The 27,383-nt window shown below is 55.9% G+C and overlaps 8 protein-coding genes across 8 annotated transcripts; 4 read left to right on the top strand and 4 right to left on the bottom strand.

Annotated features, from left to right (window-relative positions):
• Positions 1-177: 177 nt before the first annotated feature.
• J4E92_002440 (uncharacterized protein) lies at positions 178-894 on the top strand (the record flags this gene model as incomplete). Its single annotated transcript, XM_051493844.1, has 3 exons — positions 178-180; positions 235-668; positions 717-894. 3 exons carry the CDS (start codon positions 178-180, stop codon positions 892-894), a joined length of 615 nt encoding a protein of 204 aa, XP_051355523.1.
• A 1,545-nt stretch (positions 895-2,439) lies between these two features.
• J4E92_002439 (uncharacterized protein) lies at positions 2,440-3,347 on the top strand (the record flags this gene model as incomplete). Its single annotated transcript, XM_051493843.1, has 2 exons — positions 2,440-2,713; positions 2,764-3,347. 2 exons carry the CDS (start codon positions 2,440-2,442, stop codon positions 3,345-3,347), a joined length of 858 nt encoding a protein of 285 aa, XP_051355522.1.
• Positions 3,348-4,711: 1,364 nt separating this feature from the next.
• On the bottom strand, positions 4,712-6,382 carry J4E92_002438 (uncharacterized protein; the record flags this gene model as incomplete). The annotated part of the gene is made up of 2 exons (XM_051493842.1): positions 4,712-6,298; positions 6,374-6,382. The coding sequence occupies 2 exons, from the start codon at positions 6,380-6,382 to the stop codon at positions 4,712-4,714; spliced, it is 1,596 nt and encodes a 531-aa protein (XP_051355521.1).
• Positions 6,383-8,094: 1,712 nt separating this feature from the next.
• On the bottom strand, positions 8,095-12,814 carry J4E92_002437 (uncharacterized protein; the record flags this gene model as incomplete). Its single annotated transcript, XM_051493841.1, has 4 exons — positions 8,095-8,769; positions 8,823-12,545; positions 12,594-12,719; positions 12,797-12,814. The coding sequence occupies 4 exons, from the start codon at positions 12,812-12,814 to the stop codon at positions 8,095-8,097; spliced, it is 4,542 nt and encodes a 1,513-aa protein (XP_051355520.1).
• Positions 12,815-13,304: 490 nt separating this feature from the next.
• On the top strand, positions 13,305-15,188 carry MRH4 (RNA helicase; the record flags this gene model as incomplete). The annotated part of the gene is made up of 1 exon (XM_051493840.1): positions 13,305-15,188. The coding sequence occupies one exon, from the start codon at positions 13,305-13,307 to the stop codon at positions 15,186-15,188; it is 1,884 nt and encodes a 627-aa protein (XP_051355519.1).
• Positions 15,189-16,022: 834 nt separating this feature from the next.
• On the bottom strand, positions 16,023-19,267 carry J4E92_002435 (uncharacterized protein; the record flags this gene model as incomplete). The annotated part of the gene is made up of 2 exons (XM_051493839.1): positions 16,023-19,091; positions 19,259-19,267. 2 exons carry the CDS (start codon positions 19,265-19,267, stop codon positions 16,023-16,025), a joined length of 3,078 nt encoding a protein of 1,025 aa, XP_051355518.1.
• Positions 19,268-20,310: 1,043 nt separating this feature from the next.
• Positions 20,311-25,574, top strand: J4E92_002434 (uncharacterized protein; the record flags this gene model as incomplete). Its single annotated transcript, XM_051493838.1, has 7 exons — positions 20,311-20,435; positions 20,499-21,403; positions 21,463-22,708; positions 22,754-22,982; positions 23,030-23,343; positions 23,395-23,909; positions 23,962-25,574. The coding sequence occupies 7 exons, from the start codon at positions 20,311-20,313 to the stop codon at positions 25,572-25,574; spliced, it is 4,947 nt and encodes a 1,648-aa protein (XP_051355517.1).
• Positions 25,575-25,719: 145 nt separating this feature from the next.
• Positions 25,720-27,299, bottom strand: J4E92_002433 (uncharacterized protein; the record flags this gene model as incomplete). The annotated part of the gene is made up of 2 exons (XM_051493837.1): positions 25,720-27,008; positions 27,059-27,299. The coding sequence occupies 2 exons, from the start codon at positions 27,297-27,299 to the stop codon at positions 25,720-25,722; spliced, it is 1,530 nt and encodes a 509-aa protein (XP_051355516.1).
• Positions 27,300-27,383: the final 84 nt, after the last annotated feature.

The following is a 27,383-nucleotide window of genomic DNA, read 5'->3' as shown; positions in this document are numbered from 1 at the left end:
CCCCGCATTATCGACCTTGAGGCGCCGATCGCCCTGTCCACCGCCTGCAATTCTAGACGTCGCTCCACGCTGCACGCACAACTGCCCGTGCGGAGACTCCTATCAACCTCTGCACTGCTCGCCCTCCCCCTACCACAGCCTACTCCGTCCAGCGTCACGCATACATCGCCAGCAACCATGGTAAGCACTGCGCCCGTCGTCCCAACCCACCTCGCACCCCCTCACGCATCCTAGTCGTCCGCCGAAACTGGTCTCCCCGAGGGATGGGAGGTGCGCCGCTCCAACACCAAAAACCTCCCATACTACTTCCACGCCCAGACGAAAGACTCGCGATGGGAGCCACCAGCTGGAACCGATCCGGACAAGCTCAAGGCATACATGGCCGCCAACCACAGCTCCAAGGGCGTTGCGCCCGCAGCCTTCGCGCCGACTGAAGGCAAGATCCGATGTGCCCATCTCCTCGTCAAGCATCGCGACAGCAGGCGTCCGGCTAGTTGGCGGGAGCCCAAGATTACGCGCTCGGTCGAGGACGCCCGGGAGATGATACGGGACTACCAGAAGCAAATACAGGCGTACGAGAGGGGCCAGGAAGACGACACCGCCAAGTCTCTGTCTGAACTCGCGACGACCGAGTCGGACTGCAGCAGCGCTCGCAAGGGGGGCGATCTGTGAGTCTCTGCAGTGGGAGATGCGGCGGGAAACGCTAACGTCATCAGGGGCTTCTTTGGCAAGGGCGACATGCAGAAGGAGTTCGAGCAGGCTGCTTTCGCCCTCAACAAGGGCGAGGTGAGCGATCTGGTCGAGACGGCATCGGGGGTGCACTTGATCCAAAGGTGGGACGAATGCCACAGGTCTCAGTATGATGCTAACCATACGCAACGCAGGTTGGAATAGTCGATGCGTCGCGCCAAAACTAGGGCAAACAAAGCGTCATGTACTGTGATGAGGGGTTTCCTGGGACGCGTGCGGGCTGTGCAGACGCGTCGTGGATACCCGCTCAACACCAAGACAATCATGGTAGTACTAGTAATACTACTATCATGAGACATGCATGTGAAGTCCAGGAGCGGGCGCAGCACGTTGGCCGTGTGTCGTGTGTGGTTGTGGTTGTTGTCTGTCTGCTAACATGATTACGTCCTTTGCAGCTCCCCCTTGGTCGATCCGCGTTGGTTAGGGACCGTACGTCGTTGCACGCGTGCTGACGACAAGCAGACCACAATCGAGAGGGCGATAGAGTTTGTGGGGCCGGAACCAGACGCCTTGAGATAAATTTTTCCCATCGCCCGCACACAGCCCACGGCGGCCAAATTCGCGCCCTGCTACAAAAGCGCGCACCAGGACATCGTCGTCGCATCCCGTCTCGCCGTACCGCTCTGCGCTTGGACAGAGACTTCGGCTAACGCGACTTCCCCCGCCAAAGCCATCGCTGCGCTACTGCAGTGAGTAGGCGCCGGCCTCCAAGTACCTCAGTCAGCTGACGTTCAGACTTGAAACCCGCATACTAAAGCCGTCTGGGAGCAGACCTCGAGCCGTCTCCCACTCACTTCGCCTCGCACTCGCACCGTTTCAGTGCGTGTGGCTGGTTTCGGCATCCCTCAGCCTGCGCCTCGCCCCCAAGCCAGCCCGGTTCCGGATCAGCCCGAGAAGACAAGGAAGCGGCGGCCCAGTGACGTATCATGTAAGTTGGCTGGTTTTATCCTTTTTTTGCATCAGCCCACCTCAGAAGACGAGGAGCAGCACCGTCGGGCGCAGGTTCTAGACATGCCCAGCAAGTTCGTTTTGGGAGCCTGCTGCAGCGCCGTAGTGTGGCGGGCATGCCGTGCAGCGACTGGGCGGCCATCATCCCGAGCGTCTGGGTGTCGTGCCCTAGCACCTTTTGCAAGGTCGGCGCACGCACAACGCTTTTCCCTGCGTCACAGTAGCCCGCAATTCGACTGTCAAGCTCCTGGGCATTTGGCCTCACCAACCACAGCGTTGCCGCCCCAAACCCTCCCTTCACCACCGCGCCGCTGTGCTTGCACGCCCGCCCCGACCGCACCGCCCGTGCAGCTGCTCTCACTGTCCATTGACGTAGCTGCCCCGTCAGACTATATGGGAAAGTCCCGGGGCCGCACTTTCCCATTACCATCAGCTCACGCACCAACGCCGCCCGCAAAGTGCCCGCATACCCCTGCCGACTCCACACGGCGCCCTGTTTACTCCGCTAACACCTTCGATCACCAGCGCTTCCGCGATCTTTCACCCTTCCACCTCCACCACCTCACACAACCTTTTTGTCTAGAAGATTCCCGTCGTTCTCTACAAATATCACTCACGCTCCTTTGAGTCTTGACAGCGCCACTCACTGCAGTGCTCCCGCTACCCACTATCCTACTCCACCCTCCACTCTCCTTCGACCAAGACTCCACACAGACCTACTCAACCTACCTCGTTGCCGCTATGGCTGCTCCACTATCTCCCCACCCTGTCTACCACGACCCCATCCCAACATCCCGCCGTAACTCCAGTCGCAAGACCATCTCCTGCCTCTCACGCACTCCCTCCAACGTCGATGCTCCTCGCACTTTCTGCCCCAAGGACGGTGATGCATTCAGCTACGACCCCTCTCACCTCCGCCACTGGTACTGTCCCCAAGAGCTCTGGGACCGTCTTCCCAAGCAAGTCCAGTCCTGCCTCGGTGATGTTCAGCATGCGGGTGCCGCTGTTCTGACTGGTAAGTCCAAATACGTCTCAGGCACTTGATATCGTACTAACCCAAAACAGGCTTCGAGCGTCTCGACAAGCACCTCGACAACTTTGACGATAGTCAAGTCGACCCCAGGGCCACTGGAGACGAGCTTCTGGTCCACCTCGACGAGCTCCCGCCCCCAAAATTCCGCACAGTCAGCAACGCCAGCAGCGTCTTCCAGTCTGACACTTCTTCGCCTCTCACCAGCGCATCGTCCGCTTCTCAGTCAGGGAGCGCCTCTCCTTCCACTCCAGCCTTCTCTGTGTCTCAGATCATGTGCCCTGGTTCACCCATCTGCTTGGGTCCCTCGGAGCTCTCCCGCTCACGTGAGCGCTCCTTCTCTACGCCGCTTAGATCGCACGACGCCAAGTACGCCGCGGAGCTGTCGCACCTACGTACCGAGGCCCTGCCGCGTCTACGTCACAAGTCTTACAAGGTCGAGACCGAGTGGCAGGAGGCCAAGCGTGTCCCGGGCGCCATATCTGCAGATGACATCAACGCCTTCGAGAATTTCTGGGCCGAGAAGAAGTTGCTGATCCTCAGTCTCAATGAGCGGGGTAAGCGTCTTGCGAGTGCCGCTGGCCTTGCTACCACCGGACTCGGCTGGTGCGCCCCGTAGAGGCTAGTGAGGTGGATCTCCTCGACTTGGTCACTCGAAATGGTTCACTGAGCGCATCAGTTACGCGACATGGCGCAGCACCCCCAGCTACAGCCAGTCGACAACCATGAACTTCTTTTCTTTTTCCATTTCCTTGGAGTCCTGTTTCCTGGTTTCTGCTTCACTTCCTGTGCGTTACAAGCGAGGAGTTGGTCGGTCGGTATTTATTCATGTAGGCATCTACACAGCAGATCGGGAAGATCTACACTTGGAATGGACGTGCGTTCACGATAGATCTCATACACGCCCATGTCTTCACGACGGCGGTCTCACGAGAGATCCATTTTTGCCCATGGCGGCTGCTATGGGGCATTCTGGCGGGTTCAACCCGGCTCATCTTAGGCGTAAGGTCAGCTCAGCTCAAAATAACGAATCATAACATCTACATGACGACTTTGTTTGTGCATATTCCTGCTTATCGGTGATGCGCGTCACTTTCGTCATTGGTCACTTCCGAGGGATGCTGGCTTGATACCCTTATATTGTGATGCCCAACACCGGCCATATCGAGCCACAGGTGCATGAGTTGTGGCTGCCCAACATACACAAGTGAGTTCGACGCCTCTCGCCATCTCCGAGGAAACCTGACAGGGCGCCGTGATATTGTCGACACGGGTCGTGCCAACTATGAGGTTGGTCATGTCGAGAGACGCAGCCAAGCCAAGGCAAGCGCAAGCCCGATGCTGCACGTTCCTCGGCACCGCAGCCTGCATCTGCCAGCAGCAGCCAACTCAGGCCGCCCCGCCCCTGCCACAGCAACGAGAGGGGGTGTGTCCGCGCCCGCGGATCGACATGTTTCACTACCCAGGCCCCAACCACGCGAAACAGGGCGTTCTGACCGCATTTTGGATCGCTCTTATGGGCGAAACGTGACGCGCCCTGCTTTAAAATAAAAAGAAGAAGAACAGGACCAAATTTGGCTCCGTCGCAACGATTGGTCTGACCAGGCTAATATTGACCGAGACATACACACGTACGTACTATAGTAATGTTTCCGTGCCGTCTCTGCTTTGCTCACACATGGAGGACCAGGTGTTGCACATTCCTAATAAGCATCGTCGTCATCTGTATCAACTCGGGGCTGTTTGCCACGATCCAGACTGCCGTTGTTGTTGTTGATGAGGTTGGCCCTCCTCCCAAGCGGACTGGCACCGAAGTCACGCCTGATCGGGCTATCCCTGTCTTGAACGCCTGGTCTCCTGGTGGTGCCACGCCCTAGAATGCAACAAGATTTAGTGTGCTGTACTGTACGTATCCCAAGAAACATCACGGTGGAATGATGACCATGATGATGATCATGATGAAAGGTGGGTGACGGGGGCTTTTTACTTACCGGCCCGGTCACGGATTCCTCCTGCTCCGCCGCCGCCGCCGCCTTGTTCATGTCGTATGCCTGACGACCGCATCGAAGGTCCTGGTCCGAGATCGAACTCATCAGACGATGTGTCCAAGTGGACTCGTCTACCTCCTCCACCTCGATTGCGTCCACCGCCCATCATCATGCCTCCGCGGCCTCCAACCCCCATGGCTTTGGCGTACATGGCCGCCATCTGATCCATATCCATATCCATGCCCATACCCATGCCCCCATTATTGAACTGCCTGCCTGCTTTGGCCGCCCCTCGATGCGACAGGAAGGGGTGCCGCATACCTCCATTCTTGCCTAGGAGACCGCCGCCGGCAGATTGCATATACGGATTCCCCATGTTCATGTTTAGCCCCATGTCGTCCATTTCTGACAACATGTCGTTTTCCATGCCCCCTCCCATGCCCATACCCATGCCCATGCCCATACCACCCATGCCATGATGCATCATACCCCGTTTACCACCCGTCACTGTTGGATCAGCCATGCCAGGTGGCATCCGACCCGTGGTGCCGTATGGATCACCGGACATCATGCCCATCTGCTGTGCCATTCGCGGATCCATATCCATGCCACCACCACCACCGCCATTGTTCATCATGAAAGCACGCTGGCCCATGTTCGGGCCGCCGAAAGGTTGTCTAGCGGGACTTTCGGAACTGTCACGCTGACGTCGTTGCTGTTGTTGACGACTGTCTTTCCTGAGATCTTGCAGCGCTTCCAAGATGTCATCTTTAAGTGTGTCGAACTGGTCTTTGCGCTTCTTATCTTCTTTCTCATCCGACTTTCTCTTCGTCTTCTTCTTTCTCCTTTTGCTCTTTTCGTCTTTGCTACTGCTGCTGTCGCTTTCACTGCTGCTCTTTTTGCAGGCTGTGTGATCGCCGCAGTCTCGGCCCAGGTCGGTTTTCAGTATGTATCTGATCTCACCGCTAGTGCGAAGGTGGTCTTGTTCGTCTTCGTTGGAGTCGCTGCCATGGTGCTGGGGATCGTTCTGGGCACGGTATAGTACGCGGTGGCTTTTCCGGCAGTTGCAGTCTGTGGTGCAGGTACAAGCATCAAGCCAGGCGTTGTCGCCCTCGATCCACTCTTTCCCCGATGGTCCAACTTTCTTGTGAAAAGGTTGACCGCGGTTCAAACGGGCTGACGTTTGCGGCTCCGCCCGAGGCCGCCGTGACTTCTCGGCGTTGGCATACGCGCCCATGGGGATGTGTTCGTAGTGTCTTGGCCGTCTGCCGGAGTGTCGTCGCGTCGCCTGAGGTGGATCAGGAACGCTACTCGATGACTGGCTGGATGGTGGTCCCGGGTGGTTTGTGTACGGGTTCATGCCTGGCCCCGACACACCTCCGCCAGCACCAAAGCGAGGAGGCATTGGTGGATTGGACGTGTATTCCGGCGGCATGCCAGATGGCGGTCTAACTCCCATTCCGCCCGCTCCAGTAGGCCCCATGCCACCGCCCAATCCCCCTAAACCTCTCATGCCACCTAGCCCCGGACTCCCGGGCATGCCCATCGGCATACCGCCCATCATGCCAGGATAGCCACCTACCTGCATTTCAGGCGCAGACCTAGGTCTTGCGTCCATTCCGTCGAAAAGCCCTCCTGGTCCACCTCTTCGGCCCACTCCTGGCATGCGACCTCCCATCATGTTACCTGGGTATTCGTTGGAGGGTTGTCGTCGCATACCCCTTGGGCCTATTCCCTCCATCATGTCGAGTGACGTACTTTCGCTCTCCTCACTGTCTTCCAAGATATCGAGATCTCGCCCTCCTCCGTAGTGAGGTCTTGGTCTTAGGCGTGCTCGCCTGCCTGGTGAACAGGGTGTGTAGACGGGACCGCGTGTGTACGGCTCTGATCGTGATCGTGCGTAGGAAGGTGGGTGGACGGTGAATGCTGTACCTATAGACAGCCCGTCAGTACCGTAAGTTTCAAGGTATATTAGGACCCGTGGTAGGTGGCAGGAAGAGATGGAGGATTACCAGGTGGAACCAAGACTTTGCCTCCTGGAGCGTTGACTTCAACGAGTGGTGGAGGCGTAGAATGCGATGCACCCATATCGGTCGCGTTGTACGGACCAATGCAGCAGACCGTTGTGCTGTGCTATAAAAGAAGACTCTCTTCGATGAGCCTACCTGGGTATATTGTCTTGATCGTCGTCGTTCTTCTGCTTTCTACACCGAGTGATACTTTTGCCTTCTATATCGATTTCATCTCAATCTGATCTTCTCCACTAATGACCTTGAACGTGTAATGGATAATGGCGGGTGAAGAAAGGAGTGTAAAGACTGATGTATTCCCTAACACTGTTAATTCAGCACCTGCTAGCTTGAGCCATCTGCTGACATGCCAGCGGTTATTTGTTTGCTGTACTGTGCTCTAACGAGGACACACGAGTGTCGCGTCACGTTACACGACAGCATTCATTGTCGTGTCGCGGTTTGTGCCTTTACGCCAGGCGAGATTCTCAATTGTCCAACATTCTCTCAACGCATGAGAGTGATTTCAGGGCAGTATCGAGTGAGCGTTCGAGATCATAGTGGGGTTTACGTATGCGCGTATGTCTTACGGTGCCGTTGTCGGATGTATGAATGAGAGTGCTTCGGTTTTTGTCAGAGCAATGCATCATCATACTTGAGTGGAAAAATTATCACGCTGCGTCCGCGCGACGGAAAGCCCTGGGACACGGGAGATCAATAGAGAAGAATGCAATCATGCCGCTCCACAATACGCGCACCAAAGCGAGGGACTGTGGTTGCTGTATCTATTGATGCCCTGCCTGCGTAGAGACGAGGGCCCTGGAGGCAGCGGCAATCACACGATCCCCGTAGCGCATCACGCACAGCACACCCAGCAACAATCATGTAATATAAAAAAGTAGACTTTGGAGTCATGTTATGTTCTCATACACCTGATATAACTACTGCTCATACTCCATGCCTCGTCGCTATCAATCATTATGCAGTATCATAAACCCATAGCCGGCAACGCCGAGATGAATACAACGCCTATCCACACCAGACAGTAACAAGAACAGTGATAAGATGTGATACAAAGAAACAGACGCAACAGCACTCCTTCAACGTTTCCGCGGCTTTGTATGCAACAGCGAGAATGTGCCGAAGCGCCGCAGCTCAGCGAGATGGTGTATTCGACTCGGGAAACGGATGCGCAGCACCCGCACCTTTCAGATTTCTCCTCCCCTGTCGCCGTCTCCAAAACCCCAATCTTAGTCGATGAGAGAGAGAAGAGTATTGGCGAAGCTAAAACACAAAGAAAAGCCAGTAAGTAATTGAACAATCAATGAAAGAGGGTGACTGGTATCAATGATGGAGATGGAAAGAGACACTAGAAAATCATCGATCGAACCTGCTCTCTGCGACCCGGCTTGCTGGACTCTTGCGTTCGCGGCCGTGGCGGCGGCGCATGCGACATGCGAACATCCTTAAGAGGTGGAGTCGGCGCGTGCGATTGAGTGCGGGCGTGGCCCTTTACCGGACTTGAAGGCGTGGACTTGATAGAGCCCAGTATATCGTGCGACTGAGTGCGCTGATGAGAAGGCCGGCGGTTAACGCTCGGTGAGCTCGTGACCATGGGATGCGACTTGGTTGGCGAGATTGGCGCACCAATCTGCGATCGCGTAGCCTTCTCCTTACGCTCCTTCTCGAGGACCATGGCCGCCCAGCCCTTGTTTTGAGCAATGTCCTTGCCAACGGTCTCCGAGAGCACCTTCATCCACGCCTCTTTCTGTTCCCGACTGTCGGCGTAAAAGTCAATGACCTCACCGTTAGCGAACCGTATGCGGAAGCCCTCTTCAACGAACATATAGCCCTCCTCATCCTCGGCGAACCCGGACTTGCGCCGACCACCGGTCTTGGTTGCGGATGGTTGCTGGAGAGCGCTCTTGTCATCCATGAGCTTCGAAGCTTTGGCTAGGTTGATGGTAGCACGCGGCTGCCGTGTGGACTCGTGGTAAGCCGTAAGCTTCGTGCCTTCCAAGCGGAAGAAACGACGTCGCCAGTACTGCAATGAATGTTAGCCATGTTTACGAATAATGTTGCAGGCTTTCAACTTACTGGACAGTCACCACCCTGTTGGCTCAGTGTACCTTCGAAGCTGATGTCCTTGACTTGCTCAGCCTCCTTGAGCTCGCGAATGCAGGCATTCATGCTCTTGGGCATGTCAGAGTCCTTTGCGTTCTTGGGCTTCGGGACGTATAGCAGCTGAAGAGTGAGCTTGCCCACCCGGTAAGGTGGGCGGCGAACGACACCTCCGCGCTTGCTCTTGACACTGCTGGCGCCAGTATTATCGACGGCCCACTCATTGAAGCAAGGAATGTCAACAGTCAGCGGACGGCCATATGCTTGGTTCTCGTGGTTGTTGAGGCAAACATAGGCACGGGCGAAAGACCCATCAGGTCCGACGAGGTCATGGAGCAGGTCCCAAGCGGTGGCCTTTTGATTGCGCTTGGCAGCAGCTTGAGCCTCCTGCTGTTCCTGTTGAGCAATGCGGTCGGCTTCCTCTTGCGCTTTGCGTTCCTGCTCCTTTCTCTTCTTCGGCGATGAGAGAAGGTTCCGGAAGGCAGAGTGCGACTTCTTGTGGTTGACGGCCTTGGCTGGCGCGGCAACAATCTGAGGGACGGCTGGAGGCTCCAGCTTGGTCTGTAGTGTGAGCTGGAATTCGAGATCATCCATGACCACAAGCTCAAACTCTTGTCCGATGGGAGCGGATTGGCCAAGCTCCAACCAAGACGTTGTAACGCAGTGCAGACCGTTGTCAAGTGTCAACTGGAAGTGGGTTCGCTCGTGCTTTGGTAGCGGAAGATCAAGGTCCTTGACACCGACGACCTTGACGAACACGAGACCGCGTTCCTCGCCCTCTTCAGGCTCACCGTCATCTCCCTGTTCAGCGACTGAGTCTAGACCACCAGCAACAGCAGATTCTTGGCCAGGAAGAGGTGGTGCAGGACCCTCAGAGGTTCGAGTACGGCGACCGGATGCTGTCCGGATGCTCTTCCTGCGAGGCTTGCCATTCCAAGGCTCCTTTGTCCAGGCGGGCTTACGTTCGGCGCTCGTCTTACGAGAGACAGGCTTGGCAGCTGCATCGCTGGTGGGTTCGGTGGGGGTAGGCGGCTTCTCGTCGCTAAACTGTCGACTACTGGCGACAACGACTTTGGTGTTTTCGCGCATCAAGTATCCTTTCTGCTCGGGAATAGCATCGTTAGCGGGACTGTGCCTATAAACAAAGCCTTCACCTGACATCTGGCAGACCGCGTCGGAGACGGCAGCGGAAGATGTAGGGAATCTGGCGAAGGGGGGAATGGGGAAAAGGTTCTCTACCTTTTGTGACTCAATGATGTTATCAAACTCCTTGTCTAGCCCGAAGCTAAGATCGTTCGACTCGTCACCCAGGTCGAGATCACCGAGCTTCAGAGCTAGCATGCGGTTCTCCTTGGTGGTAATGCTCACTTGCGTATCGTCGTCATCGAAGTGACCTTCTTCGTCGGCATGGCCCAACTCTAGGCTCATTGACTGGCGCTTCGGGCTGCGCTCAGGGACTGGCGGTGCATGCTGGCCACTAACCTGGCGACGCGTAGCTGCCATGTCAACCTCATCAGGGATGAGCGACGGGCGAGTCTTGAGCTTTCCTCCGGCACCCCGGATTGTAGCTTCCCGTTGAGGAACCTCTGGTGCATTTTCCTGAGGCGGAGGGGAAAGAGCCACTGGATGCCGAATGACAGAGTCTGGGGTACCAGGCTCCTCAGACTCGGAACCGTCCTCCTCTGTCTCTTGAGCTTCAGGAGTAACAGGGCGGCGGAGGAAGTCGCGCATGGCATCCAGCTTGGGCGCGGTATCCAATGGACTGGCAACAGTCGCGAAAGAGGCCTTTAGAGGGTCCAAGCTAAGATCCATATCTTTACCTTCGAAAGTAGAGTACATCTCGTCCTGAGGCGCCTGCTTCTCACCTGAGACAGGAGAAGAGGGGGCAACGACGGGTGTTGGTGGACCTGATGAGTCGATGGTACTCTGGGAAGTAGGCTGCTCTTCAGGCTGAGGCGAGTACTGGCTGGTATCGTCTTCGTCGTCTGACTCCTGGGGCATAGGGTGCCGGATGACAGACGACTCGCGCTCGTAGTCCTCGAGTTGAGAGATGGAACTGCCATCTACATCGGTGTCATCGGCATGATCGCCTTGATCTGGGTTGGCATAGCTGTAAGCGTCGACAACGCTGTCGGCCTCGCTGGCGGAGACACCTGAGACCTGACGCGGATGCTCGTCGAAGTTGGAAGAAGCTTCACGCGACGGAATAGGAACATCAGGGTCGAGATCAGCGAGATCGCCATAGCTGCGCTCGGGGCTGTACTCTGGCTCAAACTGGCTGTACTCTTCCTCTTCCTCATCGTCGTCCTCGCCGTCCTCGAAGTTGCGGCTCTTGACGCGCCGGAGGATAGACTCGCGAGAAATGCGCGGGATCTTGGGCTCGTCAAGCGTTAGCTCGGACTCTGTAACGTCGACTTCTGCAACGTCAACTTCGACTGCCTTCTTCTTGTTCTGCATCTCCTGTGTTGGAGTGCTTGTATCGCGGTCGTCGTCAAAGTTCATCAGACGCAATCGGTCCTCGAGCGACATGGACACCTCGCGCATGTTGAGCAAATCGCTCTTGGAGATGCCAGCTGCTTGTGGAAGCTGAGGAAGAGAACGCCGCCTGTCGCCAACTCGCTCTGCGGCAGCGGACAGGCCGATGCTCGAGTCGCGCCGCCGGTTGGGGCTGCCTGGTATGGCGGGAAGAGGAGGAAGCGGTCTTGAGTCGCTGTCGGAGGCTGTTGACCCCATGCGGGAGCCATTGGTCGTACCGTTGGGACGGGCACTGGGCATGGGACTGTTGTCGCGACCTTCAAAGACATCGTCGTAGAGATCGGTGAGCGAAGTGTCGGCAGCCTGCGGGCTCATGTGGCGCCAGTCCTCGGGCAGCACGACGGGTGTCTTGTCTGTGTCTTCTAGGGAGGCATCGAAGCTGTCGTCCTGGTCGAAGCTCATCTCCTCCTCTGTCTCGTCTTCGGAGTCGTAGCTGCCGTCGCGCGACATGGTGGCGACTGAAGGGTCGGGCGTGACCATCTCAAACTCGGTGATTTGAGGTGGAGCTGTGTCGAAGGTCACACTCTTAGCATGGCGGCGCAGCGGGCGGGGGGTCTGGTGGACGAGCTCCTCGTCATCAGACATGACAGCGCTCGAGTCGCCGTTGTACTGTGGGGAGTTGAAGCGACCGTTGCTGACGAGCGAAGATTTGGTGGGCGACATGCGCCCCTCGGACGGCGAGGGCTTGGAGGGTGAAGCGAAGGAAGACTGTGTGGGCAGCTTCGCGGGCGACGTCTTGGAGGGGCTGAGGATGGGAATCCGTGTCTGGCTCTCGGAGCGGCTGTGGTGGTGGCCCTTGGCCGGGCTCTCGACTTCGTTACGCATGCCGTGGAGGCCGCTGCCGCCATAGGCGTTGCCCTGGACAGCGGTGCTGAGTGGGCGTCCTGCGGCGAGCGGGCGGTCGAGCGGCTGGACCGAGTTGGGGTCGTACTCGTGCTTCTGCTCGCGTGCGAACATGCTGCTGTTCTTGACGCGCGACTGCTTCTTCAGGTTCTCGATCGAGTTGCGCTTGGGCGAGAGGGGCGAGCTGCCCTCGTACTCGTTCTCCGACGTGTCGAAGCGGCTCTTGGGCGACGTGGTCTGCTCCTTCCAGAAGAGACGCGGGCTGTGAGTGAATGGCGACGAGTCGCGGAAGGGCGAGCTCTCTTTGGTCAGGATGATCTTCTGGGCCGGGTTAGCAGGCAGGCGAGCGAGGCGGGCGCGGGCACCTACCTTGGTTGTCTGGTTCCAGCTGGGAGAGTTCCTGCGGTGCTCATGGGGGCTGATTTCCGACAGGGGACGGCCGCTTCCCTTTGTGGGCGAGGAAGTGGGCGTCTTGTTGATGCGCAGCGGCGACACCTGTGGGCAGTGCGGTCAGCATCGCGCGCGCCCGACGTGAAACAGGCGAGTGCAAAAGGAAGTACGGTGATGCTTACCGCTTCGTTGCGCGACATGTTGACTGCTACGTGCGCTCGCGCTGGGTGCGTCGTGGTGTGAACGCCGTGCCGTGCGCGGGCTCGCACTCGGGCGGACTGGGTCAAGAATGGGCTCCGTCGAGGAGTCGTGCAGGCTCAGCGGAGAAGGGCTGCGCGCTGACGGGAAAGAGGCAGGCAAGAAGCGAAGGGCACCGACAGAGCGCGGGGGCAGATGTGCGATGGAGGAGCGGAGGAGGATGTGTGGGCGCGCGTAGTATTGATATGGCTGGGGCCGCGGGTGCTGCCCAGTGTTGATGGCCGGGATGCAAGCAAGGCGTCGGTGTTGGGCGGTTGTCCGGGCAACGTCCCGCTTATCGGCTGCCCTGTAGCGCCTCGAATTATCGCGCCATCGCCTGTGCAGCCCGCACGCCAGCGCGCATCCTTTAGTCAAGGTTTGGCCTAGCCGGCGCATGCTAGTCTAGCTGGCCGTCTCAATTCCATCCTGCCTGTAGAGCCTGCCGTTGCAGCCATGTTGCGCAGAGTCTCGGGCGTGTGCCCCTTCTGCCAGGTGCAGGCCCTTCCACGACGACCACCGCCAGCCCACCACGTCCGCCCGTACACGCAGCTCCAGCGCGAACGCGGCGAACGCCATGGCGCAGCCTCTTCACGACCCCCGCGGCCCGTCCGCGGGCGTGACCATCCCAGGCCGTCGCGGATGATGCTCTCTGACGACGTCGCGCGCGCCGCAGACAGAGGGCCGGCGAGGAAGCCAGACGCCTTCGACTTCCTCAACAGGACCGAAGCACCACGGGGCCTGCAGCGCATGCGCGAGCAGCGAGAAGCCCGCGGGAGCCGCCCGGCCACTGGGCGCGACGACGGCAAGCGGCGCACGCGAGCAGAGCCCTTCCACGCCCTCAAGATGCAGAGTTCGCTGCACCAGGTGCCCTACAACAACCGCACCGCCGTCAAGCGCCAGCTCGACGAGTACGACTCGTTCGACAAGTTCCCCCTCGCCGAACCCATCCTGCGTGCCGTCAACGATGCCCTGCCCGGCCTCGAGTACCGCAATCCCACCCCCGCACAAGCCGTCGCCATCCCCGCCCTCCTCGGCCTGCGCAAGGCGGTGCGCGCAAAAGTAAAGTCCACCAAGAGCGCGCCCGACTCGTTCCTCCTGGCAGCCGAGACGGGCTCAGGAAAGACGCTGGCCTACCTCCTGCCCACGCTGGACGCCATCAAGGCCGAGGAAGTGCGCGAGAAGGACGAGGCTGAGGAGCAGGCCCAGAGAGACGCCGCCGACGCCGCCGCCCACGAGCACGACAAGAGGACCGACATGTTCGCGGCCGAGGAGCCTGAGATCAACAAGGCGGTCGATCCAGCACGCCCGCGCGCCATCATCCTCGTCCCTTCCGCCGAACTCGTCGCCCAGGTCGGCGCCGTCGCAAAGTCGCTGTCCCACACGGTCAAGTTCCGCGCTGCCCCAATCTCAGCCAAGATGTCTGCCACGGTCATCCGCAACCAGCTCTTCAACCCCAATGGCGTCGACGTCGTCATCAGCACGCCCCCGCTCCTCGCCAGCATCGCCGAAAGCAACCCAAACATCCTCGCCCGCGTCACCCACCTTATCTGCGACGAGGCAGACTCCCTCTTCGACCGCTCCTTCAAGCAAAGCACCACCGACATCCTCGACCGCGCGACGCCTTCCCTCAAGAAGCTCGTCCTCTGTTCCGCTACCATCCCAAAGTACCTCGACAAGTACCTCGCAGACAGGTTCCCCGACATGCAGCGCCTCGTCACACCCAACCTCCACGCCATCCCGCGAAGAGTACAACTAGGTGTCGTAGACGTAAACAAAGACCCCTACCGCGGCAACAAGATGCTGGCCTGTGCCGACACCATATGGCAGATAGGCAAAGCATCCGTCGACTACGACCCCACCGAAGGCAAACAAGCCATTCCCACGAAGCGCGTCCTGGTCTTTGTCAACGAACGCGAAGACACGGAGCAAGTAGCCCAGTACCTCGTCAAGAAGGGCATCGACGCCCTCGCCTTCCACCGCGACACCGATCCCTCCCGCCAAGCCAAGATCCTCAAGTCCTTCACCAACGACGCATCTGCCAAGGAAGCCGAAGACAGTGAAGAGAACAGGGCGGAAGCGCCGAACAAACGCACGCTCCCCAACACCAAGGTCATTGTTACCACTGATCTGGGCTCAAGGGGTATCGACACCGTCTCCGTTCGCCACGTCATCCTCTACGACGTCCCACATACTACCATTGACTTTATCCATCGTCTGGGCCGGACTGGGCGAATGGGCAGGCGAGGAAGGGGCATCGTCTTGCTTGGACCCGGTGACCGAGCGGATGTAGTCAGAGAAGTCAGAGAAGCCATGTTTAGAGGCGAAGCTCTGATTTAGAAAGGATGGATGTGGGTAACGACTTCAAAAGCTTCATGTACTATATACTGTTTTTCTACTACGAGTACCTGCATCGCAGGAATGTATCTATGCTTGTCCGTGATATAATGACATCGATGAATGTACCGAATCCAGAAACACGTGCTAGTGAGATAACATGATGCCAAAGCGCGGCCTACTACATACGGTCGTTCCCACCAGATCATCGTTATCAGCACGTCCCACGCTATTTCCGTCCTCGCTAACTCTTTCGGTCAGCGCCATGGGATGATGCTCTGCAAGCCCACTTGTGGCGTTTTTTCCACTTCAACCCCGCCCGGAAGGGCTCCCGTATGGGGCTCCTTGTTTATCTGCGACTAGTGCCTGCGGGGTTCATCGTTGCTGGAAGGCCTGGGTATGTATGTAGTGTGTTGTGGTGTGTGTTGTTTTCTTTTTTTCTCTTTGGGTTGTTTACTACCTACGCTTACATGCGGCCACCATCCACTGTGGGGTCTCCGTTGTTTGTGGTTTGTTTGTGATGGAGGCGTCGTGATGGAGGGGCGCGTGTGATGTGACTATTTGGGCCGTGTCAATATATACGCACAACAGACATGTTTGGATGGAAGAGTCTCGGTTGCCAATGTGATGTACAAGTTTTGCCCTCTCGGCTTCATATGTGAGTTTCCCGTCGCCTTGGAAAGTAGATAGTAGGATGTCCCAGACCGTGATAGCAAGATAAGCAGGATAAGTGAGAAAGCATCCGACCCAAACCCGTAAACACCGCATCCCCCTCCACAAATTCAAACACCCATGCCCCATCGCAACCCCGACGCAACCCAGTCTCGCACGCGAACATCAAAGATTCCTCGGTCCGCAAAGACTCGTCTTCTCCACCACGAGTTCCAGACTATCTCCGCCCAGTCCACAGGCGTTGAACCTGCTCTTCCAGCACCCACCTTCCTCGTCCAATGTCGACTGAAGTTGAACCACCTTTGCATTGAGTTCTTGAAGGTTCTTTTCCTGAAAGGCCTTGCTCAACGCATCTTTGGGTTCTTTCTCGTGGCTGAGTTGGATTTGAAGGGCGCGAGCTGCGCGGTTCGCAGCGGACAATGTGGTGTAGATTTCAGGGCGGGTGTGGGCGTGGTAGGCACGGATTGGTTCTTGGGTTGAGGGATCGGGGGAGTCGGTGCCGGCGTCGGATGAGGAGGAAGAGGACGAGTCTTCAGCGTCGGCTTGTGTGATTAGTTTGAAGAGGCGGACAATGTAGCATGTGCTTGAGATGAACGATGTGCCCTTTATTGCCTGTGGGGTCTGGTTTGCGAGTGCGGATACAAGGTCGCGCTGTACCCAGATCTTGAGGTGGGAGGTGTTTGCGGGGTTGTCAAAAGGTGTGATGGAGCCAGTGAGGATGGAGCATCCGTGTTCGTCCCGATTGTTGCTCTTTTCGAAGATAACGTCGTTAAAGAGGGTGGCATTGCTTTGGAACACCTTTTCGGCTTGCGCGTTTGCGTCATCGAGGCTAGTGAAGGGTCGCACGGTGATCTCAGTCGCTGGGAGGGTGCTTTCGACCTGCTCGCCCTGCCGGGTCTTTTGAAAGACGGAATATTCAAAGTAAGGCTGTGCCTCGTTGGAAACATCAGGGAGGCCATTGAGGTGTAGGATCTCCTCATTCGTGTCTATCGTAGTCTCCAAAGGAAGCAGTCCTGGATCGGTTATTGATACGGGTGGTGTCGTAGCAGTCTTGGTGGCGCTTACGATCGTCTCCGCTGATGAGGTAGGATTCAGATCCTTCATTGGGAGATCATTCCCTTTCTTTACGATCGCGACGTGTTCATCTACAGGATTGACATCAGTGGTCTTGGAAACAGATGATATACCAGTAGTCGCATGGTCTAAACTATCGACGTCCATCAATGTACTGGCTTCCGGTGACTGTTTCGAACCTCCAGGCATCCGAATCATTGAGTCGTTCAACGATTTCTCTATCTGAAGCGTAGAAGCCGCTCCGTGGGGTGCGTCTCCCTTTTTTGCGGGGGAACAAGGCACGTCGCTAGTCTTCGTAGGCACCTCACGCGTAGATGTTCTCGGGGCTACAACTGAGCCAGGGGTAATACCATCCTCTGATGCTGGTATTGCACTACCTGGACGCTTCGAACCAGTGGTAGAGGTCAGAGTAGGCCTCTTGGATGCTGTACCGGTGATTTGTTCAGGTCCATCGGAAATGATGTCCAATTTTCGCTTTCGAGCTGGTTGTCCAGGAGCTGACGAAGCAGATTTTGAGTCCGCTGTATTCGCCTTGGATCCACTTGGTGTGGATCTCCTGGAATTTGAAGCAGATGTTTGTGCCTGATCCTGTGATCTTTTCGCTGCTTCAGGCCTCGATACCTTCAAAACGTCTCCTGGAGAAAATGAGTGCTTCTCAGGTGCTGTAATGTTCGTAGCGGTATTGCGATCTTTCCCAAGTAGCTGAGCCGTCTTCCTGAATTTGCTGACTGGAGACGTCGAGATCGGACTTCTTTTGGCAATTTCCAGCTCGTTTCGGCCACTAGTCCGAGCCTTTGAAGATGGCCCACCCGTACCATCATTTCTTGCATCCATCAAAGCCAACTGGAGAAGACTCATAGGCTTAGTAGCAGGTGAGGCCTTGTGAGTTGACGCATCATTCCCGTAACCTGGAAGCGTACTTGCATCCAACAGCTTGCGCGGTTGGATTGCTGCGCTGGGCGAAGAACCTTCAATAGCGGCGCTAGGGGGTAAGGGGTTTGAGCTGATCTGCTTTTGTACACTACCATAGGTTCTGATATTTGCGATAGGTTGCTCAGTCTCTTGAAAGATCGAAGTTGGTTTGCCCTTAGTCGTTGACATCGATGGACCCCTCACTTTAGGCTGTTGATCAAGGCTTTCTGCTGGTTTTGTCTCAGATACCGCAGCGGGTCGTTTACCACGGTTTGTATCGCTACTGCCGGTCGACTGCACAGGCACTGAAGGTTGTCGGTTAAGTGGTGCAGTGAGACCCGTAGCAACGGGAGATGCGCGAGCTGTTGCGACGGATTGTTGTACATGCATAGATGGTCGCTTCTCCTTGGTATTCGTCTTTGTGCCTTTGAATCTTCCCAAAAGCGCGTTAAGACGGTCTTTGTTCAACTGCTTAGTCGGTAGGTTTGTTGAAGTAGACTCAATCCTCAAGCTGGCCGGAAAAGAGTCTGGTTTTTCTAGTCCCCAGGATGGTCTTGGGACGGGTGATCTAGAAAGATTGCCATGCTTGCGGTCATCTTGATCGCTCTCGTCGCTGCCCTCGATATCGCTCTCGTCACTGCTCGTGACAACGAAACCGCCCTTCGTGCATGGGCGCTTCGCGGTGCTGGATGAGGCAAACGGCTCACTCGGACGTCTCTTGGCTGTCATGTTCTTCGTCTTGCCCACTTTGCTATTAGATCTTTTGTGGGTAACGGTTCCCATAACGCGCTTGTGCTGTCGGCGAGAAGTTGAGGTCTGAAGTTGCTCGCGTTTTGCAACCAAGGTTGGTGAAGAGAGCACTTGGCGAGATCGAGGACGGCTGCTTCGAGACTCACTGCTATCGCTTGCCGCAGTCTCAGCAGATTTGTACGCAACAGGCTTCTTGCGCCGGCCTTTCTTAATTAGTGGTATCGGAAGTTTTGCTGGCTCGTCTTCTTCACTTGTTGCATATCCAGCGAGCTGTCCCAGGGATCGAAGGCCTTGGGTAGACACTGCCTTAGTCGTAGAGATTGACGGCAGGGCAAACTTTGGTGGGTGAGAGGTTGGCTGGTGAGCCTTGTCAAGTTTGTCATGAGACAGGTGATTGCGCTCGATAGCAGAGCCCTCATCGACAGGGCCCTTGAACGAGGTGAGAGAACCACGCGTGAGCGCCATGACGGAAGACCGATCTTGCTGACTGTGATCTGCCTGTTCCAAGAGCGACTTCTTCAGTTGAAAGTTCGAAAGAATGGCATCCGACCAAATGAGAGGGAGTGGGTCACATATGGAGAAATCATACGATCGGGCGATCCGAGGAAGTCTTTCCAGGCTTGCTGTGCCCCGGGGATGTCCTGCGGCGCCAGAGAAAGCGGTACTGTCGGCATCTCCGCTGTCATCGTACGAGGCTCCAGTAAGACTAACAGGCCTTTCATCGGGCGATGGAGTACAAAACAGTGGAGATTCGGTTCGCTCCCCGGTGTGGCGCCTTCCAACATGGGTAATGGCCATGAATAAATAACATCTGGTCGATTTCACCCAATTTACGTGATTACTACAAGGCAACGCTTGTTTTTCACTGGAAGAGTGGGATCTTGTCGTCTCCCAATACCCGACAGAAGCCCAACAAACGCCGAGGCGCTTGTACAGCACCTGTCGGGCGGGACATGGCTTTGCTGTCAGGCAACACTTTGGGCCTTTTGAGCGCAAACAGGCATGAACCAGGAAGAAGCGATAGACGGACCAGGCTGGTCCTATCAAAAGCGATCAGTAAGCTTCCAGCCTCACTGTGAGGGCCTCGTATCCAATGGCAACTGCCAAGATATGGAAATGTTGTTGGAAGCAAACGGAATGCGCTGTTCAATTCATTTCCCGGTATGAAACTCTGTGCCGGACTGGCCGAGAAATCACATATGCTTCGGAGCGCTATGTGACAAATGTATGCCTAGGTTACTCACGGAAGTGTGCTCGCCTGGATCATGGTAGTCATAAAGCAAGTCGTCCCGATCGAATATCATGCCAAAGAAAGATGATTAACGAGCATCGGTTCAAATCGCTGACTGTAACGCCTTTCGTAGGAGATACCTAGGTAATTGCTTCTTGGATACGAGATGCTAGAAGGCGCGTACCGAACGCGTGTCGAGGGTTAAAGGCGGGGCTGAGGGAGGGCGTTGAAGCAACAACACAGAAAATTCACGCTGAGTGAGTCGGTGTCGATAGTAAACAACGCGAAATTGGATAGTCAGGGCTTCGCAAAGGCGACGACGACGGGCCTCGGCGCGACGCGTGAAAGATCGAAGCGTCAGCGCACCATAAGAGATTCGCAGCTGACTAAGCTAGTGGGTCCACCTCGCGAATCTCCAGCCCTCGTCTTTCTGACCTACTAATTAGAACTGTCGACGCCCGTGCGAGATCGCTAATCTTCAGGGCCATGGCAGAAGGAACCGCACCAGCTGCTGAAGTCCCGGTCTCTGACAAGGCGTTGCGAGATGTGGCCAAGAATGTGGCGAAAATCTTGCCTAATTTCGCGGAGAAAGAGCCTGCAACTGCTCTGAAGTAAGGACGCAAAGTCCGTGAGCTTTGCTTTGTGGATGCCGAACCCCACTAACGTCTGAGTAGAGAGCTTCGTGTCATTCTCGATCCTGCTTTGGAAACTGCAGACCTCCCAGAACTAGAGAACAGCCATCGAGCAGCCGCATCCAATGCCTTGTGCGCAATCATTGAGTACTGCGCGGCTTCCGACTGCGCCTATGCACGGGAGGCGATCCTAGATGATTCCATATGGATGCGAGTATTCAACATATATCTTCAGCGGTCTGGAGATGCAAAGGGCAAGTCGATGAGGCAGATGCTCTTGGTCCTTACGGGTGTCATTACTAAAGATCAGAGTGCGCGTGCAATCGAACTTCGGACACGAGCTACGACCTCATTCCTGGACATCATCTGTGAGCGAGAAGACCGCATCAAAGTTAAACCAGCTTTGCAAGGCCTTGCGCATTTCCTGCTGCGGGATGTGATTTCCATCACGGATTTGGTCAGTCTGTTCGACGAGCAGCTGAAGCGAACATCAGATGCCATCCAGGGGCCGGTAACTTCGCGAACAGTGTTCACATCCTTCCTTGCCTGGGTCGTGCATCATGATACTTCGCTTTCAGCGGGACACTTGATTAAGAACTACTTACTACAGGCTCGCCGTCTCGCAAACTACGACGAAGACCCCGACGATGGCTTAGTCTTACCTCCCTGGATAGAGCCGGTGATGCAGACGTTGCGCGACTGGCCAGACCGAATCCAGGAGTTTAAGACTCACGTCTTCCCTCACTGTTTTCTACCCAATCTCTCTGAGTACCTAAGGTTCCTCGCATATCTCAATTTCGAGTCCCATGTTCCGTATAAGCATGCGTTACCCAGCCACCTTCGCCAGTCCGGCAGGCGCACATCATCTCTTGGTGGACTAGAAGAGTTCAGAATACTCCTAGCAGCGATCGCAACCGGAAAAGAACTCAACATCGTAAAGGATAATGGTAAGTGGATGTGAATGGCATATATCAACAATAAATGCACTCGCTCATCTCTGTACCAGATCATAGAGCTCAAAGCACCATCCAAATCCGCGACGGGGCGCTCTATTTGCCGGACGACATATCAGGAGCCTGGATGGCGGATTCGGAACCAGAAGTCAGGCTTGCAGGCATGTTCCTAGGCGTGTATTCTATTTCTGTCACGAAAGCTATGAGTGGCGGTATTTTGCAGGCCTTGAAGCGCAACCTCCCCCATCTTCATACCGACACGGATGCAAATTTCCGCCGGGAGGTGCATGGTTATACACAAAAGCTATTTGATCGTCTGAGAGCTAGTACAGCTACTCTAGCAAAACCCATCACGAAGGGTACTTCTTCAGACCAGAGACGCCTCCCTTTCCCAGCGACAAGCTCTAGCCCACATGTTTCAATTGCGCGGGTTCCGCGACAAGATTCGCTTTCTGAGTCCCTAGCTTTCATCACCTGGTATGTGCAGTTCCTTGAGTGGGAGCTGCGCCCAACTGCCTCTTACCAGAGCCGCATCACCGCACTACGGTCCATCACCATCGTATTACGATCTGGGATAGATCCTGGGGTACCGTTTACCAGTCTCTCAAAGTCTGCGCAAGGTCAGCTAAACTGGGCTCACGGTCTCCAGTTCGGAAACCAGAAGCTGTGCCGAACACTGCTCGATTTAATACTGGATCCTTTTGACGATGTTCGAGACGCGGCTGTATCGGTCTTGCAGCTATGTCTAGTTGCGCTTCCGCAAACCGATAAGAAACGCATCATGTCAATGATTCCCCGATTCGTTACGAGAGCGGAGGCTACCATGCTCCGAACAGGGCGAGCGGATCAAGCGGACGGTGTTGCGCGTGCTTACGGGATGATCTTTGCGTTGGCTGGCGATGATCCAGGTGCCCCCACTGGCGAACACTTCTCTTCCAAGCAGCACCTCTTCGAATATCTGAGAACACAACTCGACGAAACGTTGACTCTGGCCCGCAGCGATCTTCCACGAGCCGTCGATGGTCGACCGGTACATGGTACATTTGCTGCATTACGATATGTGACCGATCAACCCGATTTTTACGCGTTCGTCTCGAGCTTGCCATCTGATCAGTTTGCGCACTGGAAAAAAGCGCATGGAGACATCGTAACAGGCATAGAGAGTCTGTGGTCCTGCGTCTATCACGTTCTGTGTGCGGATGCACCGGAAGGCCATGTTCCTGACGAAGTAGAAGATGAGAGTAGCTTAGACACTAAAGAGATTCTGAGTTACTCATGGAGAGGACTGAAGGAGGCTAGGTAATGATTCCTTGACTACACAGCCGACACTGCTAACTTCATCAGTGTGCTTTTACGAACGATCATCCTCAAAGCTCCTGTAGGTGACGGTGACAACGACCTTGTGACTCCAGAACTCTTCGAAAAGCTCGGCAGACTCTGCTTCACTCAGCTACTGGAGCTTCGTCATCGCGGTGCGTTTTCGACAGTCTCTCAGACATTTGCAGTCTTCTGTCGCCGCTGTGTCTTGTCGAACATATCCACATTACGTGCTTTACCAGAGATGTGGTATCAGGTTTGTACAGCCACCGTCGGCGTGATCTGGAAACTAAAAGTCTCTAGGAAACGCTACGATCCATCCAAGCAAAGTCAGACGCCATCACTCGGAGGTCGGCGGGCATACCAGCAGCCATGTCCGCTCTACTAGCAGCTGAGCCACAAACAGGAGGCAAACTCTTCCCTCGAGCTGTCAAAGATCTTGTCGCCGAAACTCTCGTGGAGGCGCAAAGCACAAATATAGAAGAAAGCCGTCTTCCTCAGGTGCATGCTCTGAACTGCATCAAGGAAATATTCACGACCTCGAAGCTGAGTATTGCATCGGAGACGTACATCGGGCAGGGTCTCGAGCTTGCTGCTAAAACTCTAAGCTCGCCCATGTTAGTGACACTTACACAGACATTACAGTTTTTAAGCTAACGCGCACTCAGATGGCCCCTTCGCAATTGCAGCTTGATGCTGTTCAAAGCTCTGATCGAACGACTACTCGGCAGCGACGAAGCTCAAGACTGGAAAGAACGAGAGCGAGCCAAAACGTCTCGGTTCTCCTACGACAACTATCCCAGTCTCGTGAAGATCCTGGTTGAACTGCTTGAGCCAAGCGGCGATCTCAAAATCATGGAGACACCCGAGAGTGGCAGTTCGCCAATGGATCTCCATGGTGCTGAAGGCGTGTTTCCCGCTCTCCAGATCTTGCGTCAGGCCCGGCCGCCGGGAGATCTTACCAAGATCCGCGGCTTGGTAAGGGACTTACTACCGAGCCCGCATTGGCATATGCGAGATATGGCGGCCAGAACATATGTGTCACTGGGCACTACTAACGAGAGCTACCATGAACTCTCTCCAATTCTAGATACGGTTACCAGCGATCACAATGAACAGCATGGAAGGCTATTGGTAGTCAAGTACCTGCTGAGGAAGCTGTTGCGAGACGAAGTCCAATGCAGTGAGTGGTGTCGGAAGCAGAAACTAAATGTTCAGCTGTTAACCTCTGACAGATTTTAAACACTTCTCATCGTTGATGCAGCAGCTCGGCCAACACGCAACGAGTTGGTACATTTCGAGTGATTGCCCTTTTGTACGAGCCGCCTTCCTCGATGTTGTGAGCCTATGCGGCATGGCCATGCTGCAAAGAGCGACCGCTGTCACAATACTTAGTGCGTGGATTGACCTCACTACATCCATAGCCATTGGACCGGAGTACAATATCGGACCAAGCGATCACCACGGTGATGATCTACTCAGGACATCCCTCGCACAGGTATACTTCGTTGACCGGATCATTCTGCGTGAAAATTCGCTTCACAGCATGGTCTCGGACGATTATCAAAACATTGGCGATGCGCTCATGCTTCTCGCAAACGAGGATCCGGATACCTGCATGGAAGCTCTGGAAACGATGGACTCCATATTACAGATGCAGACATCCAACGGACTAACCATTCCATTGTCGCTGGTCCTAGCGCATATCCATCGTGTAGTCCTGGAGGCCTGCGACCCAGAAGTCATCTCGAAAGCGCAAGCCGTTCTTGCCGACGCTCTTACCAAGGCCCATTTGAAAAGCGACTTCTTCAGCCTGACGATGCAAGATCAAGTCATGCTCACCTTGACAAGGTTGGAAACACAGTGCGCTCATGGCCCACCATCAAATATGCAAAGCGCTCTGCATCTTCTAGGCTCATTCCTCGACCATGCTTACACCAGCTACTCACTCCACTGTGACGAGGTTCTCGCCCGTATCGCACGCTACATTCGCCTGCTACGCATGACAACCATCGATACCAACCCCTTCGACACTCGCTACGCAGCCATACAATCCCTGTCCGCGCTCAACTCTATCTTCTCCCTGGCCCCCAAAGGAAAAACAGGACCTCTGATCCTCAGGCTAGCCATCGTTCTCTACGACCTCCTCAACGACGATGACGACGAAATACGCGATCTAGCTGCCTCCACAGCAGGCATTCTTCTACGCTCACAGGGAGACCGACTGTTCAAGAACACGGTACCGATACTGACTACGCACCGGCTGGGGGCGTACCTGGTATCTGCGTTTTCCACGTCACGATTCCTCGCCAAGGAAGCAATACGCTGTCTAACCAACACGCCCTCACCCCATCGTCTCTTCTCCACGCCATTCGCCGACACTTTTGCACGGGAGAGGAAGGAAGATACGTCGCTTTTTGCGCAGGAGAAGCAGAATTTGTACAAAGACGACACATTGGACACTATGCTGTGGTCGCGCATTCTCCTCTCCCTGTCTGCCTCTGCTGTGCCGCTGAGCCTGCGCACTGGGCTGACCAACTGGGTACTCGATGGTCTCACCACGCTCACACAAACAGCCGAGGGAGAAGGTGACGGCACGCTGGGTTGGAGTACCAAAGCTGAGGTGTTTACGCTCGGTATGCGCATCTTCTGTGCGAGTGAAGTGGTGATGAGCTGGGGTGGTCAGGAAAGGGTAGAGGTAGTGAAGAGGGCGAGAGGGTTTGCTGATGTGGGTATTGAGAGAGGCGTTCATGGCCTGTGGATTGAGAGGGTCGAGAGGGTCTTGAACAAGGAAGTGGTGCGCATGCTACGCAGGGTCAAGGGAGGACTGTTGGAGATTGCAGGGTAAGCTAGAAAACGCATAATTGGTGATTCAACACGCCAATCCGACAATGAAAAGTATCTTTTGCGACTGGATGGGATAGAGTTGTACTGGACGTCCACAAAAATGACAACAACAAGCTCACTACGCGGAAGCTGGAAAATTTCGTACACTACCGCCGATAGAATACATTCACAGCACTCTCCCCCACACTCTTACTTACACTGCCATATTTTGCCTGCCAGGCAAAGAAATAAAGCAGCGCCGCGAGTGGCTGTCCGACGAGACAAAAGCTCATCCAGAAAATCATGTTACCTGCAACCCTCCCCTGGATCCATTTGACCTTTTGGATGACATCTGTGAGCGCAATGAGCGGGATCTGGAACATCATGCCAGCAAAAGCTACGCCAATAATGTTGTGTGTGGGGACGCCGACGAGCAGTTCGTGCAGGACGCCAGAAAAGAGGAAGACGAGGATCTGGGCCAGCGCGGGAGGCACACCGCGGCCGACAAGCGGTGAGTAGATGTGGCGGCGCATAAAGTTGGTCACGGGCTTGTTCCAGGTAGTCCAGTAGGTGCGGATGGACGAGACGTTCCACCAGTCGCCGTAGAACTCTCGGTCGCCGAACCGCATGACTTCGGCAAGCGCATTGAGAGCGGACTGGAAGAGGGCGAAGAAGCCGCACAGCCAGCAGAAGACGCTGATGGTGGATAGCTTCATGACGCGCTCAGCAATGGACGTAAAGTTCAACGTGAGGATCTTGTCGAGCGAGTTCTGCAACAGCGGCGCGGCGTATTGGGCGGAGGCGATCCAGATGACGATGCTGAGACCAGCGAGTTCGGCCAGACGTTTGAGGACAAAGTCCCAGCGGATCGTGTCGGTTCGGGGGTAGACGGGCTGGTAGACGAGGGTGGGTGCCCACCAGAAGTAGCACAGGTTCTTCATGTTGATGTTCTGCGGATATGGGCATGCTTTGTAGAGCTCGGGCAGCGGATCGGCCTGCTTGGGGTGCAGGTAGGCATGGCGGAGGTCGCGGTTTGTGAGTGCGTAGGAGGCGCACTTGAGGAAGACGATGACGGCGTGCAGTTCGCAGAGGGTGCCGATGCCCGGGTGGTAGATGTCGTAGTAGACGTACTTGGTTGTGATGTAGAGGTTGGCGACTGCGTTGACGCTGTGGAAAAAGGCGACAATGTACCACGTCGAGTTGAAGCTGCGCAGGGCGGCGGCGTAGCGGGCGGGCGTGTCTTGGTCGCGTTGGTGGGAAATGCGGGCGTAGGCTCGGTTGGCCTGCCAGGCGGCGGCGAGCTCGATCAGGTAGGTGACGAAGAGGTGGGCGGGGACGAGCAGGTAGAGCAGCAGGCCGGTGATGACGTCGGAGCGGCGGTAGTCGTGGCAGGACAGACAGATGAGGACGCCGTACTTCTGCAGGTTCACGATCATCAAGCGCAGGTTGGAGACGACTGCAGTGGTCAGCGATGTGCGGCTACTGCCGGGAGTGGCGGCGTCGTACTCAGGACCAAGACCATGAGGTTCCTGAAGCCGACGAAGCTCGGCATCTTGTCTGCGCTCTCCTGGCTGAGACACGAGGTGCGCGACGCCGAGTGCGTCGCAAAGACATGGCGGTACTTGGTGTCGCGCGCACGCTTGGTGGTGCCATTGGGAGTGGGAGCGGTCTTTCCGCGGTACACCGGGGAGCTGGCGTGCTGCATGTCGAGGGCAGAAGAGGCGGCCAGTTGGGTGAGGGTGGCCATGGCGGAGGGCGGAAGCAACTAAACCAGCCAGCGAGGGACGACAGAGAGAGGGCGGCGGGGGGTTTGTAGTCGGGATAAGCGCGC

This window comes from Alternaria infectoria (assembly GCF_024043175.1).
Source record: "Alternaria infectoria strain BMP 0036 chromosome Unknown scaffold_3, whole genome shotgun sequence".
In the NCBI taxonomy this organism is placed as follows: domain Eukaryota; kingdom Fungi; phylum Ascomycota; class Dothideomycetes; order Pleosporales; family Pleosporaceae; genus Alternaria; species Alternaria infectoria.
Note: the sequence above shows the minus strand (reverse complement) of the source record. Positions and strands in the feature narration are given on the sequence as shown.